Consider the following 20,765-nt stretch of genomic DNA (forward strand, 5'->3'; position numbering starts at 1 on the left):
GTATCTTTATTTAGTTGACCTGCCAATAGAACGAAGTCTCTGGTTCGCCTCCTTCACGATTTCTATATGTTCTTTCGAATTGATAATTGTAATTCCTATATATTAAGTTGAATTTACGGCCTTTAAATTTGACTGAAAACCAAAGTTTAACAGATTCCTTTAAGCAATCATGTGGATGACCTGACACTGGTTGCATTCAAGCGCTCGGATGCGGCACACCTCCATGTAACAAATCGCGGTTTTAACATTTTTTTTATCATTTACGACACATTTTATATGACTGAATATTGCAAACAGGCTATCTAAGGAACGTTTTAAACAAATAAAAATTAGGTTAAAAACTATTCTACGCTGGTCTACCCACTTGAAGCGATTTCTGTTGCTGCGGAGAGTGGAACGCTTTGGCGTTTCCTTGCAGATAGTTCTTGTGGCAACAAGGTTGCAACTTTCAACATTAAATCTCAGTTGCCAACTAATTTAAATCAGACTATAAGTTAAATAACACCAGCGAGAATCAGTCGCCTTCCTGAATTTAGAGTATGGTATGGCTTTAAGAACTTCTTGCTGTGACTCGAGACATCAGCGACCAGCGCTTTAGTGCGCTGCTTTGCACACGGCTGCCCGAGCTCGCCGTGGTCAAGGTGCCAGCCGCGATGTAAACAAACAACGAGCGTCGCTAGTTTTCGAGAACGCCACTGGCCGCGCTGGCGGCGCAGCGCGCGCGAGCTGCGGCACCGGTGGGTGGCGCGCTTTCAGTGCTTGGCCGGTGTGCGGTGAGTGAGGTTTGTCGTCGGTTCTTTGGGGATGGTAGTTCGCGGACCGCTGCACTGATGGCCTCGTCCAAAGTGGCGCGTCTGCGCCAGCAGCAGGCGTCGGGCACCGCGTGCATCACCGGAAAGGAGCCTCTCATTTCTGCCGATGCTGGAGACTCTGACAGCGAAAAGGACCGCGGTCTTAAGGACTTTGACATCATCAAAACTATAGGTACGTTTGACAGCAGCCACACCAACCACAGCTAGCTCACCCAATATCTCTCACATTATGATTATTCAGCAACAATTTTCATACTTATATTGTGTCATGTAATGCACTTAGATTTTCCCGTGCGAGTTATTTGGTTTTCACAGGGTGTCATTGTCCTGTTTAGAATGAAATGTTGCGCAACATAACAGGGTTTGTCATTTGAAATGTCATCAGAATGATTATTTTTTTTCTCTGTTACGTGCCTAATTCAAAAATCGGTGCTGAATTAAGCACAGAAATTAAGTAGTCAGTTCCCTTTGTTGACATTAGATGACATAGAAGTGGATTTGTCGTCGTTGGTGGTTTCTACATAAAGAATACATAGTTTTTGAGGAATTCTTATTGTTGACGTTACGGAGCATTGTTTCGGCGTGTTCGTGGTCTTAATACCGGGAATGTGTATCTTGAGAATGGAAACTTCCCGAAGAAAAATTAACAAGAGACTGTGGTGTTGTGATTGACTTCTTTATCCTGATGTCATATCAGTTCGAAATGTGCCGTATGAAATATTGTCTTCATATGAAGTTGTATTTACTTCACTCTTGCAGATAGGATTTAGTAATTAGTTGACAACAGTTCTCACCTGTACTCTTTCAATGTGTGCTTTCATTTGCATTAGCTTACATGAAAGTAAAGTTGCATTTAAGCATCATAATTAATTATAATCGCAATTCATGACGTATTTATTTACATAGCTGGTAATAAATAACTTATACCTGGGCGACTACAATACAACGTTCGTATTCTATTCATTAAAGAAGAGTTTTTCTAAACTTTTATATTTTCTCTCAAATTCACCTGGTTATACCACAAGGAGAAATCACACCGAACAGCAGCCAAAGCAGCGTTGAAGAAACTGTAACATCGGCATTAGCGGGCAGCGACCCATGTCTCTTAATAGGTAAACGTGGATTAACATAAAAAGTGAAGATCGGGAAGTAACAACCGGTTGATGACTAGGAACGTATGATTTAATAATAGGCGGTGTTGAAGGATTTGATCAAGGCACATATTCATTATTGTCCATCTGCTTGTCGTAATTACTGCTGGGAGGCAGGTACCGAACGCGGAGTCAGCGTTTTCGCTGTTTCTAAAATTTCCTTCCTGTCATCTGTTTTTTGGCGGGTGTTCGTGTTGCAGCGCTACGGCGACGTGCAAGACGGACGCTGCGGAAGTGGAAATGCGTAGCTGTCATCGGCGGAAGTTTGATAAGTTATGCCCGACCAAAGGATGATACGCCATCGGTCGCAGTCTTTGCATATTCCCTTGCAACAAGATGATTTATTTAAGGGGGTTATTCCGTCGGATAGGTGACTCACAGAGGTCGCCCGTTATTAAAGCGAAAGGCTATTTTAAAGCACTGGCATCTTTCGTTTTTCGAAGAGTATATTACCGGTTTTCTCTCTGTGATTCTGTACGCTTGCAAGTAAATGAAGGAACTGAGAAACAAAAGAATATCAATCCGTGGAGATAGTGTCACTAAAGGTGCAGCTATAGCCCAGCTGGAGAAATGAGTTCTTTTCTTGGAAGAACCATCAAGACATTACCTGAAATGAGTTACGGATACTATCTACGCAACTACCTAAATACAACACTACGTTGTAAATAAATGTGTACATCCGTGATCACAATATTTACTAAAAAAATAAGTGTGTTAAGTATAATTTATCCTACTTGCGTCTTCTGTCTTCTGTATCAAATAACTCTTGCAATCGTGTTTAGTAATTGTAGTAGTTTCCACAGTTTCCCCATTTTTAATCGATGTTACTGGGAACTGAGCCATCATTACCCGTAACGTACCTTTTTTCCTACACCATAATATGCGTCACCAGTGCTGTGCCATTGCCAGTGTGTTTAAATTATTCACTATGGGAGCTGTGGCACTATTGTTTCTATGATTTGCACCTTTCCCTAACTGCTCATGTATGGTGTGGCAGGCACGTTACACGTAAGTAACATAGCTAAGTTAAATCAAATCACTAGAAACACCAGCTGCAGTATAAAAAGGACGTTCAAGAATTATTGAAACCTTTTCACATATACATAAGTTATAAAAATCGTATTTCTAGTCGTACTAACAAGCAGGTACACCACATGATCCCACTAGCAGTCAAAGAATATTAAGTTAGAAGCGTAAACAATAGTTACTCCCTCGTGGCCTAACTAAAAACAAAGAATATTGTGAGTTTGTAATGAAAATATAGAAAAGTGTTTTTAGTATCCACGGTAAAACATGCACTGGTTTTGCAGTTGAGATTCGGGAATCATGCAAGTAATATCGATTTTTTAATCACTTTATGAAACAGGAAGCAACATCTAGAAAAATATCTGATAAAATACACTCCTGGAAATTGAAAAAAGAACACCGTGAATTCATTGTCCCAGGACGGGGAAACTTTATTGACACATTCCTGGGGTCAGATACATCACATGATCACACCGACAGAACCACAGGCACATTAGACACAGGCAACAGAGCATGCACAATGTCGGCACTAGTACAGTGTATATCCACCTTTCGCAGCAATGCAGGCTGCTATTCTCCCATGGAGACGATCGTAGAGATGCTGGATGTAGTCCTGTGGAACGACTTGCCATGCCATTTCCACCTGGCGCCTCAGTTGGACCAGCGTTCGTGCTGGACGTGCAGACCGCGTGAGACGACACTTCATCCAGTCCCAAACATGCTCAATGGGGGACAGATCCGGAGATCTTGCTGGCCAGGGTAGTTGACTTACACCTTCTAGAGCACGTTGGGTGGCACGGGATACATGCGGACGTGCATTGTCCTGTTGGAACAGCAAGTTCCCTTGCCGGTCTAGGAATGGTAGAACGATGGGTTCGATGACGGTTTGGATGTACCGTGCACTATTCAGTTTCCCCTCGACGATCACCAGTGGTGTACGGCCAGTGTAGGAGATCGCTCCCCACACCATGATGCCGGGTGATGGCCCTGTGTGCCTCGGTCGTATGCAGTCCTGATTGTGGCGCTCACCTGCACGGCGCCAAACACGCATACGACCATCATTGGCACCAAGGCAGAAGCGACTCTCATCGCTGAAGACGACACGTCTCCATTCGTCCCTCCATTCACGCCTGTCGCGACACCACTGGAGGCGGGCTGCACGATGTTGGGGCGTGAGCGGAAGACGGCCTAACGGTGTGCGGGACGGTAGCCCAGCTTCATGGAGACGGTTGCGAATGGTCCTCGCCGATACCCCAGGAGCAACAGTGTCCCTAATTTGCTGGGAAGTGGCGGTGCGGTCCCCTACGGCACTGCGTAGGATCCTACGGTCTTGGCGTGCATTCGTGCGTCGCTGCGGTCCGGTCCCAGGTCGACGGGCACGTGCACCTTCCGCCGACCACTGGCGACAACATCGATGTACTGTGGAGACCTCACGCCCCACGTGTTGAGCAATTCGGCGGTACGTCCACCCGGCCTCCCGCATGCCCACTATACGCCCTCGCTCAAAGTCCGTCAACTGCACATACGGTTCACGTCCACGCTGTCGCGGCATGCTACCAGTGTTAAAGACTGCGATGGAGCTCCGTATGCCACGGCAAACTGGCTGACACTGACGGCGGCGGTGCACAAATGCCGCGCAGCTAGCGCCATTCGACGGCCAACACCGCGGTTCCTGGTGTGTCCGCTGTGCCGTGCGTGTGATCATTGCTTGTACAGCCCTCTCGCAGTGTCCGGAGCAAGTATGGTGGGTCTGCCACACCGGTGTCAATGTGTTCTTTTTTCCATTTCCAGGAGTGTAGATGCTGCAGTAATTTTGACTAGTTCAACACTAATGGCTGACTAAACTGCTGAAAATCCAAGCATCGAATCTTGTCTGGTGAAGAAGTGAACAAAAGTTTGACCCATTCTCCAAAAACCACTAAAAACCCACGAAATAGAAACATGTAGTAGGAGTCTCATATACGCTACAGATTATTAGTCGTATGTTCCTTCGAGAATAAATGGCATGGCCAAAGCGATTCGCTGCTCGTGTTATTGCAGAAGATCGTGTCATGGCCATGGAACAAAAGAATTTTGGTTTATTCCAGCATTGGGAGTTTCAAAACGGTATCTGTTGTTAAAATCATCTTGAACAAAAAAGCGATTTCTTCAGTTTGGGAGTTCCCAGTCACAAGCGACGCGACCCGTCGGTGCTGCCAGTGCCTAATACCCAAATTTAGGCATTACATTCGGCACACTGTACTCCGAATGTAGTTATCATGTAATGGACTAGCATCTGGATAGGAAATTGCATACCTGTCAACCTGAGTCTGGCAGTTCAGATCAGGTGTGAGTTAGCACGATAATTCGAGCTTGATGCACTGAACTAAAGGTAAATTATTTTAGATGACTTTTCCTCTATTACCTGCTTGATATCGGTAAGTGACGTCGTACACCTTTCGCGAGAAATCGATTTCAGCATTTTAATTCTACAAGACTTAATATTCAAGGATTCGAAATTAAGATGCAATATTTTGGTAGGTTCCCGTTACATTTTAGTTGAAGTTGATCGTATTAACTAAAGTAGTACAAGGAGAAGTGAGATGCAAGATGACATTACCGTATCAGCGACTGTGCTTATCAACCAGTGTTTTATTAATTAACAAGTTACGATCACCAAAGTAAATAAATTCGGACCTGGCAATTTAAACCTCCAAAGATACTACAATCAGGACTGCTGTGATATTTCGTTGTAGTTCTTCAGGTGCGTTTACACTGCGATTTGTATCGGCACATGTATGAGATACATGTATATGCGACTTTGCGACATGTATCGCGACTTGTATGAGTTGACAAGTATCAATCTCATACATGTATGAGCGTGCGTTTACACTGGTGGATATGAATCACTGTGCGATAGCTTCCGACGACGATTTGGAAGATTTTACATTTTTATGTGCTGATACACTTGCTCTTTTGGAAGATGATAGGAAGAAAAGGCGGAGGAAGCGTAGATGGTGGCACAGAGTGTTTCTCGCGAATTAACGCTAGAAAATGGCGCATATTTTAGAAATTATGTTAGGATGAGTATGGAGGATTTCCGCGGTTTGTTATCACTTGTGGCTCCTCTTGTGTCCAAAACCAACACAAACTTTCGGGAAGCGATTCCACCACAGGATCAGTTGGCAGTAACACTCCGTTTTTTAGCCACTGGGGATTCCTCGTAAAACGAAGATTTCATGACAAAACATTTGCATTGTCGCGCGATTGCTAATGCCAACGTCCCACACACGATTGTCGGCATCCGTTGTCAACATTATCACGCGAGGCCGCCGGAATAATAGCAGAACATTGATATACGTGCCAGATGCATGAAAAAATTATATAATGTATTACATACTCTGATATATATATAAAACTTTTACCTTCACTTCTTGGGATAAAACTTGCACAATGGCCTCGCAAACACGAAGAATAATGTTGCATATTGCACTTTTTAATATTCTATGCAGATACATTAACGTCGAAACGACAGTCGGCACCTTCAAAACTGAAACAGCCGCCAAAGAGCCTGGTACTACGCATGCGCTAATCGTCGAAATAAGCGGCAGTCGACAAGACGACAGGAAATGATAGTACTGCGCATGCGCGAGTTCTTCAAATGTCGCTCATACATGTCGCGTATATGGCCAAAAAGCGATATACAAAATGTATACGCGACATGTATGAGCTCGAGGGTCCGCATACAAGTTCCGTGAATTTTTGTATGAGGTGATGTATCGCGACATGCCAAATTGACATGTCGCTCATACATGTCGCGATACATGTATCCCAGTGTAAACGTACCTTTCCGTTGACACTGCTGTCTCAGATGCGACTGTTACCGGTGGAGATTCCGTGTTGCATATAGTTCGTGTACAGAGTTAAGCTGTTTGCTTCTATTACGCCGTTAAATTACCGAGCTACAGAAAGAGGTAAATTCATATTACACAACATGTAAACTTTTTAGTTTTCCTTTATTATGATCGAAACTCGGAACCTAAGACTTTTTGCGCGTTTTAAATATTGTATTACGTAGCATTTGTAATTGTATTCAGTAACTTTTATGTTCCTTCTAGTTTGTTTAGTCAACGGGACTAAGAAGTTTAACATTTGTTTAATTGGGTAGGCAGCCCATGAGCAGGATGCTGCTTCTTTGTGATGCACAGACAGAGGTGTTCTTTTTGCATTAACAAATTTCCTCCATTAGTCGCTAAACCAAGACGAAGCATTTGGAGAATTGTATTTTAGTTTAATTAAATTATTTATTAGTAAGAGATTCGTAAGCAAATATATTGAGACTGCAATTCAGCCACGAAATTCGCAGTCGAGGAAGAAAATGGAGACCATACTCAGTTAACAAGAACATGAGTAGATGCGATATTTACGCTAAAATGTAGTCTGGTTTTCAATATTCATAGGTCAGAGGCTGGAGTTATGTATGACGTTGAGGCCCATGTATAATGCATATAAAACATGAGGACGCTGTAGAGAAGAATGCATGATTTATTAGATATATTGGTGGTGGTGATTATATGGATGTGAGTGGAACATGCAGCCAGGTGAATGGGTACAACGTGAACTAAGTAGGTTCTTTGTTGTACTGTAAGAAACAGGAAAAGACGAGACGTAATGCAGGGTGGATTACGTCATTAGGAAAGATGCAGGTACAACTTGATTGTGTATTGCTAGGTACCGTAATACATGAAGAAGTCCAAGGGAGTACATTACGTAGCAGCAGATGTAAAATTACTAATGACGGCGGCGGTAGTGGTGGATGCTCTTAAGGCGGAATTCCTCTGTTCTTAGAGAAATAAGCTATGCCTTGCTTTAAATATCTTCATTGGATCGGGAATCTTAACACTCGACCATCTCGAATTCTTAAAGGTTTAAAATTTGCTTCTGGTTGAGGTCCATCCGTTACAAACTCAGCAGAAGTCATCTCAGGACGGCAAGGAACTAGCGTCCCAGCGAAGATTTAGTTTTCAGGCCTGCGATGTGACTTCAAGGAAGTTATTGTACGGTAGGTAGAGTTGAAGGTTTGGATCAGAGCGTGTACTCTGGTGGAACAATTTGGTTAGCATTGCCCTTGTAAGGCTAGGATTGGGTTTGTCATGCCGCGATAAGTGTTCTAAGACTGTCGCAATCGAGAGTACAATTTCCCATAATACTGTTTCTTGTCGTAAAGGTTAGAAATGACAAGAAGCTATGACAGTGTTTATTAGTCTTACTTGGTCCTCAGTTTTGGCAGGTTGTTTAGATTGTTGAAATTTTGCGTCAATCGTGTAAAGTTCAACAACGTTATGTGCGGGGAGTACGTATAAGGCCTTTCTTTTTTTTTTCGTTATTGCTGTTCGTTTAGATGGCTTTGGATGGAATCCTTTGCCGCCAGAAATTTTGTGTTTATCGAAAAAAATGAGTGATATAACCATTAGAAATTTTATACAACACTTAGCTAGTCATCGAACGTTAAGTCTACTTGAAACAACATTTTCTAACAAACCAAGCAAGACTGAGCTACAGGAAAATTCTGGAGAACTGACTTCAACATTTCTTCCTGCCATCCAGATTTAAATTTTTCGCACATTTGCTGAATCTTTGTCAGGTGTCAGGATGGTTTCTTTGAAAAGAGGTGTGCTTCTCCAGCTTCGTTCTATCCGAACCTGGTTTCCCTCTCTAATGCCCTGCGGTTTTACCTTACGATGCTACACATGTACCTGGACGCCTGACAAGCATGCCCGATAAGTCGTTTTGTGCGAGTGTGTTGAAAACTCCTTCGCCTCCACACGGTGCATGCATGTTTGTTCTTGATGTATGTGGAGCTCTGGCGTGTTGGCGTGGTGATTTTAGAAAAGAGGAAACGTTTTAAAAACATTAACTGAACTGAAAACATATTCTCATAGTAAATTACTCCGAACTTACGAAATATCCACACGAATCGTACACCTATCAAAAATCAGGAACTAATCACTAGAGAAACTGTCGTGTTACAACAATATTTTAATTTCCCAACTGCTGGAGTGAGTAAAGACTGCATAATAAGCACCTGCACTCGTCTGTAACTTGCGAGTGTTGCCTTACATACTTCATCTCATCGGAAATTTATTTTTTATTTCCTTCATTCTGTGAACAGTTTGCTGTGAATATATCTTTTTAACATGTTTGTTTGTCATAGGAGCAGTTGTTCTGTATTTTGTTATATGTATAGCGAATGCGAAACCCGTCTATGTCTTAGCGTGATGGGCATTAGATTTAACGCTCTGGAAACACGGGTAACTGTGGTATAATAGAATAAACTTTTCCAGCAATTTGCTATAGATTTGCTTTATGTTGCAGTGCCGTTACGAAGACTGCCTTACCACTGGCGTTTGCTTGTACAAGCCTGCACGTTGACGATACACAGTCTCCACCATATCAAGTTTGATATACTTATACGAGCGTAAATGAAGCAATACGGATCAAATATCAAGCTACTGGAACAGTCCGAATGCTTCAGTAAAATTACCATACAAACAGTCGAGCACACGTGCAAAAAGTGCTTTGTCACACATGCTTGTCAATTTTGCAGTTAACTCTTGTGTCTTTGTAGCTGTGTCGCTCAACGGGTCACACTTACTCGCCAAAAATCCCATTTGGTCTGTTAATGGAATGTAATCCTTGTACGAGTCTGTGATCATTGTCACTGGCTAACGCAGTTTTCCGTCCCGGTCGCTTTTTTATTTTGCGTATATACACACTTACTCGGCAAGAATCCCATTTGGTCTGTTAATGGAATGTAATCCTTGTACGAGTCTGCGATCATTGTCACTGGCTAACGCAGTTTTCCGTCCCGGTCGCTTTTTTATTTTGCGTATATACATCTTAACGAAAAGTAAAACGAGGATACTGGAATGTAGTCGAATTAAATCGCGTAATGCTGAGGTATTAGATTAGGAAATGAGGCACTTAAAGTAGCAAATGAGTTTTGCTGTTTGGGGAACAAATAACTGATGCTGGCCGAAGTAGAGAGGATGTACAATGTAGACTGGCAATGGCAAGGAAAGCGTTTCTCAAGAAGAGAAATTTGTTAACAGCGAGTGTAGATTCAAGTGTCAGGAAGTCGTTTCTGAAAGTATTTGTATAGAGTGTAGCCATGTATGGAAGTGAAACGTAGACGATAAATAGTTTAGACAAGAAGAGAATAGAAGCTTTCGAAATATGGTGCTACAGAATAATGCTGAACATTAGATGGGTAGATTACATAACTGATGAGGTATTGAATAGAATTGGGAGAAGATAAATTTGTGGCACAACCTGACTAGAAGAAGGGATCGGTTGGTAGGACATATTCTGAGGCATCAAGGGATCACCAATTTAGTATTGGAGGGCAGCGTGGAGGGTAAAAATCGTAGAGGGAGACCAAGAGATGAATACACTAAGCAGATTCAGGATGATGTAGGCTGCAGTAGGTACTGGGAGATGAAGAAGCTTGCACAGAACAGAGTAGCGTCGAGAGTTGCATCAAACCAGTCTCTGGACTGAAGAAGAAGAAGAAGAAGACGACGACGACGACGACGACGACGACGACGAAATTCCGATTTTGATTTTCCGTAGTTTGCTAATCGGTTGCAGATGTATGCCAGTTTACCTCTTCCGACTAGGCCACTGCCGTTTATCTCCCCTCTCCTTGCCTGACAGTTATGCTCCGTGTCAGTGTCGATGAGACGTTAAACTAACTTCTTTCCTTACTGTGTAGCCAAGCACCAAGAGGACACGGCTCTTTATCGCTCTCAGCCCCCGAGACTGCATCCTGCGCATAAACGTTTCACTCTCTCCCTTCTCTGGAATAAAAGAATCTTAGTGCGTGCCCGTATCATTCGCTTTAACACTCAGTTTAATGTCAAAGGCCCGACTGAAGGTGCCTCGCGCAGGCTTTTCATTATTCCCGCCCGTTTCCATTCGCTGTACGTCTCCGCTGAATCGACTGCTTTAACGCGTCGACACGGGCTCGCATCGCAGCGTGTCTTTACGGCAGTACTTGAGCTGATAATGAAAGGGAACAAACGCCGCACTTACAAGCGCGCCCGAGTGAAACCGCGGTCGTTGCTTTCGCCAGTGTCCCGATGACCTCGTTACCCCACGGACGGTGCAGGGCTGCAGCGGCTAACGATGACTATTCAGAGGAAGAGAAGAGGCGCCGGCTATTTGGACCCGCCTCGCGCCGGCTGGAAGGCGAGGTTCGGCGGCCGAAGCGCCAGGTGGCGGGTTGCGGAGGACACGCGGCGCGGGTTTCTCCGGTGTTAATTGTGGGCCGGTCCATAAAAAAGTGAGAGCGCCTGCGGTCTGGCTGCTGCTTCACGTTTCCTGCCGCTCGAGCTCCTACCTGCTGTCCCGAGAGGCCTCGCACAAACCACACTCCCATATTTAGAACGAGGCGTATCCGAAAAAGGGCCATTCCGTCACCACAACTAATATATTCATTAGATAAAGCCTTCGGTGGTGCTCTTAGTTTTCTACAAACACGAAGTAGGCAAAGTTAAGGAATTCTGCTACTTTGGGAGGAAAGTACGTCAGATAAACTGCTCTGTATAATACATGTAGTATCCAGATGTTTGCTTTTAAAGTCCTGTGTCATATACAGGGTCTCACAAAAAGGTACGGCCAAACTTTCGGGAAACATTCCTCACACACAAAGAAAGAAAATATGTTATGTGGACATGTGTCCGGAAACGCTTACTTTCCATGTTAGAGCCCATTTTATTACTTCTTTTCAAATCACGTTAATCATGGAATGGAAACACACAGCAACAGAACGTACCAGCGCGACTTCAAACACTTTGTTACAGGAAATGTTCAAAATGTCCTCCGTTAGCGAGGATACATGCATCCACCCTCCGTCGCATGGAATCCCTGATGCGCTGATGCAGCCCTGGAGAATGGCGTATTGTATCACAGCCGTCCACAATACGAGCACGAAGAGTCTCTACATTTAGTACTGGGGTTGCGTAAACAAGAGCTTTCAAATGCCCCCATAAATGAAAGTCAAGAGGGTTGAGGTCAGGAGAGCGTGGAGGCCATGGAATTGGTCCGCCTCTACCAATCCATCGGTCACCGAATATGTTGTTGAGAAGCGTACTAACACTTCGACTGAAATGTCCAGGAGCTCAATCGTGCATGAACCACATGTTGTGTCGTACTTGTAAAGGCACATGTTCTTGCAGCACAGGTAGAGTATCCCGTATGAAATCATGATAACGTGCTCCATTGAGCGTTAAGTGGAAGAACATGGGGACCGATCAAGACATCACCTACAATGCCTGCCCAAACGTTCGCAGAAAATCTGTGTTGATGACGTGATTGCACAATTGCGTGTGGATTCTCGTCAACCCACACATGTTGATTGTGGTCAATGTTACCTTGTACAGCAGCAACTTCTCTGACGCTGACATTAGGCTTATCGTCAACTGCACGAAGAATTGCCTCGTCCATTGCAGGTGTCCTCGTCGTTCTAGGTCTTCCCCAGTCGCGAGTCATAGGCTGGAATGTTCCGTGTTCCCTAAGACGCCGATCAGTTGCTTCGAACGTCTTCTTGTCGGGACACCTTCGTTCTGGAAATCTGTCTCGATACAAACGTGCCGCGCCACGGCTATTGCCCCGTGCTAATCCATACATCAAATGGGCATCTGCCAACCCCGCATTTGTAAACATTACACTGACTGCAAAACCACGTTCGTGATGAACACTAACCTGTTGATGCTACGTACTGATGTGCTTGATGCTAGTACTGTAGAGCAATGAGTCGCATGTCAACACAAGCACCGAAGTCAACATTACATTCCTGCAATTGGGCCAACTGGCGGTGAATCGAGGAAGTACAGTACATACTGACGAAACTAAAATGAGCTCTAACATGGAAATTAAGCGTTTCCGGACACATGTCCACATAACATCTTTTCTTTATTTGTGTTTGAGGAATGTTTCCTGAAAGTTTGGCCGTATCTTTTTGTAACACCCTGTATATACGAGGGTAATCCCAAAAGTAAGGCCTCCTATTTTTTATAAGTACATAGACCTGTTTATTTCTACAATGGTTTACATCACCTTCCAACTTGAGCATTTAGCTATTTTTCGACATAATCACCATTTCTGTCGATGAGTTTTACGCTGCGGCAGTTTTTGTATGCCCATGTCACACCAGCTCGCCGCCATGCTGTTCAGAAAGTTATTAATCTCTTCTTTCACCTCGTCGTCGGAGCTGAATCGCTTTCCGGCCAAATGTTCTTTTAACTTAGGGAACAGGTGATAGTCACTGGGCGCCAAGTCAGGACTATAGGATGGGTGGGTGATTATGTTCCAGTGAAACTGTTGCAGGAGAGCAACGGTTTGCGGAGCGATGTGTGGGCGAGCGTAGTCATGAAGAATGTGTACGCCCTTGCTCAACATTCCTCTTCTCCGGTTCTGAATTGCCCGTTTGAGTTTTTTTCAGAGTCTCGCAGTACCTGTCAGCATTAATTGTGGTCCAAGCGATTCATCTCCGACGACGAGGTGAAAGAAGAGGTTCATAACTTTCTGAATAGCATGGCGGCGAGCTTGTATGACATGGGCATACAAAACTGCCACAGCGTCTACAAAAATGCATCGACAGAAATGGTGATTATGTCGAAAAATAGCTAAATATTCAGGCTGTAAACTGATGTGAACCATTGTAGAAATAAACAGGTCTATGTACTCCTAAAAAAAATAGGAAACCTTAGTTTTGGGATTACCCTCGTATGTTCATGGCATACATTACACATTTTGACTAATACACTATCGTGGTTTAAACCATTTTAAAGCCGGCCGGAGTGGCCGAGCGGTTAAAGGCGCTACAGTCTGGAACCGCACGACCGCTACGGTCGCAGGTTCGAATCCTGCCTCGGGCATGGCTGTGTGTGCTGTCCTTAGCTTAGTTCGGTCTAAGTAGTTCTAAGTTCTAGGGGACTTATGACCACAGCAGTTGAGTCCCATAGTGCTCAGAGCCACTTGAACCATTTTAACCTTTCGTCCGTGAAGATGGTCCAAGAAAGAAATCGGTAGAATTTGGGTTTAAAGTGAAAATAGCTTGATGGTTCAGATATGCATTTTATACATGACTGTTGGCAGTCATTTTCCAAAAATGGAATTTTGACGGATGACAGTGCGCCATCTCAGTGGGTCACAATTGTTGCTATCGGCTTGGAGAACATTCTAGGCATTTCGAGCGAATGATTTGGCCACCCAGATCGCCCATATGGATGCCATTGGACATTCATGGGACACAGAGTTGCCATCACCTGTCGCAAACCATGAGTGTGCTTAAAACACTTGTTCATAGAGCTCAGGTGTAGACAGCTTACCTCAAGAACTCGCCCATCTAAAGACAGAATTCAGCGAAAATGGGTATCCTGTCCGGCAGATTAACAGGACACTAACAATGAAAAGTAAGGAGCAGGAAGTGGATAAAGAGAACATGCCGGAACAATCTTTAGCTTTTCTTCCTTTCGTTGGCAACACTTCGTTTAAAATAGCAAGAATCCTCCGAAAATTTCAGGTAAAAGTGCTTTTCCGCCCACCATCGAAGATTGCGGACTTTGTGGGATCAGTAAAGGACAATCTGTCACTACGAAAGGTCGGAATTTACGAGATACCGTGCCAATATGGTATGGCTTATATAGGTCAAACCACACGCACCATGAAAGAACTCTGCACTGGATGTCGTTACACCCCCCCCCCTCCCCCCCCTTTTTTGCAGCCAAGCAAGTCCGCTATTGCTGAACATTGTATTTCTACTGCACATTCAATGGAGTATGAGAAAACAATGATTTTGTCCACAGCAACATCTTTCTGGGTCTCCCATTATTAAAGAATCCGTAGAAATGTGAGAAATGCGCCTGGCGGAAAATCTGTTGGACCTTGACAGCGGCTACGTGCTGAACAGCGCATGGACGCCCATCTCCACGATTTGCTCAAATCGAAGACGACAGAGTGCGCCGACGTCCGCAGCAAACAGCAACGCAGAGGGCGACTTGAGTTCCGCTATTCCACCAGCGAGGGCGCTGCCGACGGGCAGTGTGGTCCATCAATCAAGTTTTCGACGCATGCTCAGAATAGTTACAGCGCGCTATATATTGCGGAACGGAGGACGTTTTCGCCAGTCTGCGACGGCTCACCTCAAGATGACTGGCAGGTGCCCAGTTGAAATATCGTGCGAGGTATCGAACTACGACCGGCTGCGAGCCCGAAATTTGTTTGAACAGGGCCCCATTCGTCTGCAAGAGCCGAAATTGGGGAAGGTAGTAGCTTAGGACACTGGCGTCCTGAAGGAAGTCCACTGTCTCTTTCCAAAGATATTCCACTGCGTTCAGGTCGGGACTTAGGGGATCCTATTCGATTTCAGGAATGTCACTGTTGACAAAACATTGCCTCAAAATTGCGGCTTTATTACAGGTTGCACTGCCGTGCTGATAAATTCCGTCATCCTCTCCGTACTGGTCCTCTACTGTAAGCAGTTACTATGATCTAAATTGTGTTAATAGCCTTCTACATTTAGCGTCTTTTTTTGCGCGTAGAGGGAGCACGCCCTAATCACGAAAAAACCCATTCCGGAACGCCACCTTCCCTGTACTTCGCTGTTGGCACTACACATGATGGCAGGTAAAGTTCTCCAGGCATTCGCCAAAAGAAAATCCATTCAGCGTATTACCACAAGATATAGCGTTTCCAATCATCCTCCGACAAGTGGTGTTGCCCATTACACCAAATCAAGCATCGCTTAGCACTGACCACAGAAATTTGTGGCTTATGAAGCAGTACCCGACCATTGTACCTCATTCTTTATAACTCCTTACGCACATTCATTGCGCTAGCGAGATTGCTGGTAGCATTCGGACCTCTTGCGCGATGCCTTCAGCTGATTTCGTGCTGTTTTTTTACTATCACCGTCTGAAATGCTTGACTGCCTCCGCCCGTTAGCACATGAGGTATACCTGGTCACAGTGTATCCGTGGTTGTTCCTTCGCGTTTCCACTTCACAATAACGTCACCAGCAATCGTCTCCACAATGTTACCAGCAGTCATCTCGGACAGCATTAGATCAAATATCCGTGTTGTGTCTGTTCCGTGACATCCAGTGACTAGTCCACATTTGAAGCCACTGATATCTCCTGACAGACACGTTCTGCCATTAGTGCATCTCTACCGACAACGTAATACACCCCGCCTGCTTTTGTACTGGCGGGTCCAGACGTCATCACAGTTGGTCAATTCTGCACTACCGCTATGTGTATCCGGGTATTTTGATCAAATAGTGTATTAGTACTGAGCACGAAAAGATCGAAATTTTGTTTTTCGTTGCAAGTTTTCTTAGCTAAAACATCACTAGTAGTAGGGTTTGCTCGTCCGTGTCTCGCATACAATTGAGATGTGATGTCTGCAGGCACGATCACTATAATTTTCCTCTTTCACTGCTGTTGCGAAGAACACAAACGGGGAGCAACGAAACACAGTCCAGGGCTGCCAAAAAGGAAACATTTTCTGGACAGCCCAGGACAAAAGACCATCACCAGCCGGCGGTGGGTGGGAGGATAAGGGAACTGCGGAAACTATGAAAACGACTGTTTCGCCGCTCCTCACTTAAACGTAGTCCTCTGAGCTGCCTACTGTAACAAACAGGAAGCGAAGTCGTGACTGCAGGATTGGTGTTCTATAAGATCACACTGGAAATGCTGGTGTTGCTTTTTATTTATTTTTATTTACACGTAAAATTCCGTAGGACCAAATTAAGGAGCAAATCTCAAAGGTCATGGAACGTGTCAGTATATGAAATTACAACATAAAAGTAAATACAGATAAAAATAAAATGTTTATGAACCCAAAAAAGTCAAGCCAAAGGTTTAAGTAAAGGCAATCAGCAATACAAAAAGAATCAGCTTAATTTTTCGAGGAACTCCTTGACAGAAGAGGAGTGACCCAAGAGGAAACACTTCAGTTTTGATATGAAAGAGAGTAGATTACTGCTAAGATTTTTGAATTCCAGTTATAGCTTATTGAAAATGGATGCAGCAGGATACTGCACACCTTTTGTGCACAAGAGTTAAGGAAGTCCGAACCAAATGCAGGTTTGATTTTAGCCGAGTATTAACTGAGTGAAAGCTACTTATTCTTGGGAATAAGCTGAGATTAACAAGAAATGACAGTAAATTATATATATATATATATATAGCGGCGAATGTCAAAATACCCAGACTAGTAAACAGGGGTCGACAAGAGGTTCGCAAACTTAACACAACTTATTACCCGAACCGCCTGTTCCTGAACCAAAAGTACTCTTTTAGAATGGGAAGAGTTACCCCAAAATATAATACCATACGACATAAGCAAATGAAAATAAGCAATGTAGACTAATTTTCGTGTCGAATTATCACTTCAGATACCGTTCGAATAGTAAAAATGGCAGCATTAAGTTTTTAAATAAGATCCTGAACGTGGGCTTTCCACGACAGTTTAGTATGTATCTGAACACCTAGAAATGTGAACTGTTCAGTATCTGTTGAGAGGCCAGACAAACATGTGGTTCCTGAAGAGGGGCAGCAGCCTTTTCAGTAGTTGCAGGGGCAACAGTCTGGATGATTGACTGATCTGGCCTTGTAACATTAATCAAAACGGCCTTGCTGTGCTGGTACTGCGAACGGCTGAAAGCAAGGGGAAACTACAGCCGTAATTTTTCCCGAGGACATGCAGCTCTACTGTATGATTAAATGATGATGGCGTCCTCTTGGGTAAAATATTCCGGAGGTAAAATAGTCCCCCATTCGGATCTCCGGGCGGGGACTACTCAAGAGGACGTCGTTATCAGGAGAAAGAAAACTGGCGTTCTACGGATCGGAGCGTGGAATGTCAGATCACTTAATCGGGCAGGTAGGTTAGAAAATTTGAAAAGGGAAATGGATAGGTTAAAGTTAGATATAGTGGGAATTAGTGAAGTTCGGTGGCAGGAGGAACAAGACTTTTGGTCAGGTGATTACAGGGTTATAAATACAAAATCAAATAGGGGTAATGCAGGAGTAGGTTTAATAATGAATAAAAAAATAGGAGTGCGGGTTAGCTACTACAAACAGCATAGTGAACGCATTATTGTGGCCAAGATAGACACAAAGCCCATGCCTACTACAGTAGTACAAGTTTATATGCCAACTAGCTCTGCAGATGATGAAGAAATAGATGAAATGTATGACGAGATAAAAGAAATTATTCAGGTAGTGAAGGGAGACGAAAATTTAATAGTCATGGGTGACTGGAATTCGTCAGTAGGAAAAGGGAGAGAAGGAAACATAGTAGGTGAATATGGATTGGGGGGAAGGAATGAAAGAGGAAGCCGCCTTGTAGAATTTTGCACAGAGCATAACTTAATCATAGCTAACACTTGGTTCAAGAATCATGAAAGGAGGCTGTATACATGGAAGAAGCCAGGAGATACTGACAGGTTTCAGATAGATTATATAAAGGTAAGAGAGAGATTTAGGAACCAGGTTTTAAATTGTAAGACATTTCCTGGGGCAGATGTGGATTCTGACCACAATCTATTGGTTATGAACTGCAGATTGAAACTGAAGAAACTGCAAAAAGGTGGGAATTTAAGGAGATGGGACCTGGATAAACTGAAAGAACCAGAGGTTGTAGAGAGTTTCAGGGAGAGCATAAGGGGACAATTGACAGGAATGGGGGAAAGAAATACAGTAGAAGAAGAATGGGTAGCTCTGAGGGATGAAGTGGTGAAGGCAGCAGACGATCAAGTAGGTAAAAAGACGAGGGCTAATAGAAATCCTTGGGTAACAGAAGAAATATTGAACTTAATTGATGAAAGGAGAAAATATAAAAATGCAGTAAATGAAGCAGGCAAAAAGGAATACAAACGTCTCAAAAATGAAATCGACAGGAAGTGCAAAATGGCTAAGCAGGGATGGCTAGAGGACAAATGTAAGGATGTAGAGGCTTGTCTCACTAGGGGTAAGATAGATACTGCCTACAGGAAAATTAAAGAGACCTTTGGAGAGAAGAGAACCACTTGTATGAATATCAAGAGCTCAGATGGAAATCCAGTTCTAAGCAAAGAAGGGAAGACAGAAAGGTGGAAGGAGTATATAGAGGGTTTATACAAGGGAGATGTACTCGAGGACAATATTATGGAAATGGAAGAGGATGTAGATGAAGACGAAATGGGAGATAAGATACTGCGTGAAGAGTTTGACAGAGCACTGAAAGACTTGAGTCGAAACAAGGCCCCGGGAGTAGACAACATTCCACTAGAACTACTGATGGCCTCGGGAGAGCCAGTCATGACAAAACTCTACCATCTAGTGAGCACGATGTATGAGACAGGTGAAATACCCTCAGACTTCAAGAAGAATATAATAATTCCAATCCCAAAGAAAGCAGGTGTTGACAGATGTGAAAATTACCGAACTATCAGTTTAATAAGTCACAGCTGCAAAATACTTACGCGAATTCTTTACAGACGAATGGAAAAACTGGTAGAAGCCGACCTCGGGGAAGATCAGTTTGGATTCCGTAGAAATGTTGGAACACGTGAGGCAATACTGACCTTACGACTTATCTTGGAAGAAAGATTAAGAAAAGGCAAACCTACGTTTCTAGCATTTGTAGACTTAGAGAAAGCTTTTGACAATGTTGACTGGAATACTCTCTTTCAAATTCTGAAGGTGGCAGGGGTAAAATACAGGGAGCGAAAGGCTATTTACAATTTGTACAGAAACCAGATGGCAGTTATAAGAGTCGAGGGGCATGAAAGGGAAGCAGTGGTTGGGAAAGGAGTGAGACAGGGTTGTAGCCTCTCCCCGATGTTATTCAATCTGTATATTGAGCAAGCAGTAAAGGAAACAAAAGAAAAGTTCGGAGTAGGTATTAAAATTCATGGAGAAGAAGTAAAAACTTTGAGGTTCGCCGATGACATTGTAATTCTGTCAGAGACAGCAAAGGACTTGGAAGAGCAGTTGAACGGAATGGACAATGTCTTGAAAGGAGGATATAAGATGAACATCAACAAAAGCAAAACGAGGATAATGGAATGTAGTCAAATTAAGTCGGGTGATGCTGAGGGAATTAGATTAGGAAATGAGACACTTAAAGTAGTAAAGGAGTTTTGCTATTTAGGGAGTAAAATAACCGATGATGGTCGAAGTAGAGAGGATATAAAATGTAGACTGGCAATGGCAAGGAAAGCGTTTCTCAAGAAGAGAAATTTGTTAACATCGAGTATAGATTTAGGTGTCAGGAAGTCGTTTCTGAAAGTATTTGTATGGAGTGTAGCCATGTATGGAAGTGAGACATGGACGATAACTAGTTTGGACAAGAAGAGAATAGAAGCTTTCGAAATGTGGTGCTACAGAAGAATGCTGAAGATAAGGTGGGTAGATCACGTAACTAATGAGGAGGTATTGAATAGGATTGGGGAGAAGAGAAGTTTGTGGCACAACTTGACTAAAAGAAGGGATCGGTTGGTAGGACATGTTTTGAGGCATCAAGGGATCACAAATTTAGCATTGGAGGGCAGCGTGGAGGGTAAAAATCGTAGAGGGAGACCAAGAGATCAATACACTAAGCAGATTCAGAAGGATGTAGGTTGCAGTAGGTACTGGGAGATGAAGAAGCTTGCACAGGATAGAGTAGCATGGAGAGCTGCATCAAACCAGTCTCAGGACTGAAGACCACAACAACAACAACAACATGCATTAAACACAGAAAT

General features: G+C 43.6%; 1 protein-coding gene across 1 annotated transcript in view; it reads left to right on the forward strand.

Moving 5' to 3' along the window:
• Positions 1–750: 750 nt before the first annotated feature.
• LOC126235820 (cAMP-dependent protein kinase catalytic subunit 3-like) overlaps positions 751–20,765 on the forward strand; it is a 287,659-nt gene continuing 267,644 nt past the window's right edge. The window contains exon 1 of the mRNA XM_049944669.1: positions 751–984. Coding sequence (XP_049800626.1) covers positions 831–984 — 154 coding nt within the window. The 5' untranslated portion in view covers positions 751–830. The remainder of the gene's footprint in view (positions 985–20,765) is intronic.

Source organism: Schistocerca nitens, chromosome 2 (assembly GCF_023898315.1).
Source record: "Schistocerca nitens isolate TAMUIC-IGC-003100 chromosome 2, iqSchNite1.1, whole genome shotgun sequence".
NCBI lineage: Eukaryota > Metazoa > Arthropoda > Insecta > Orthoptera > Acrididae > Schistocerca > Schistocerca nitens.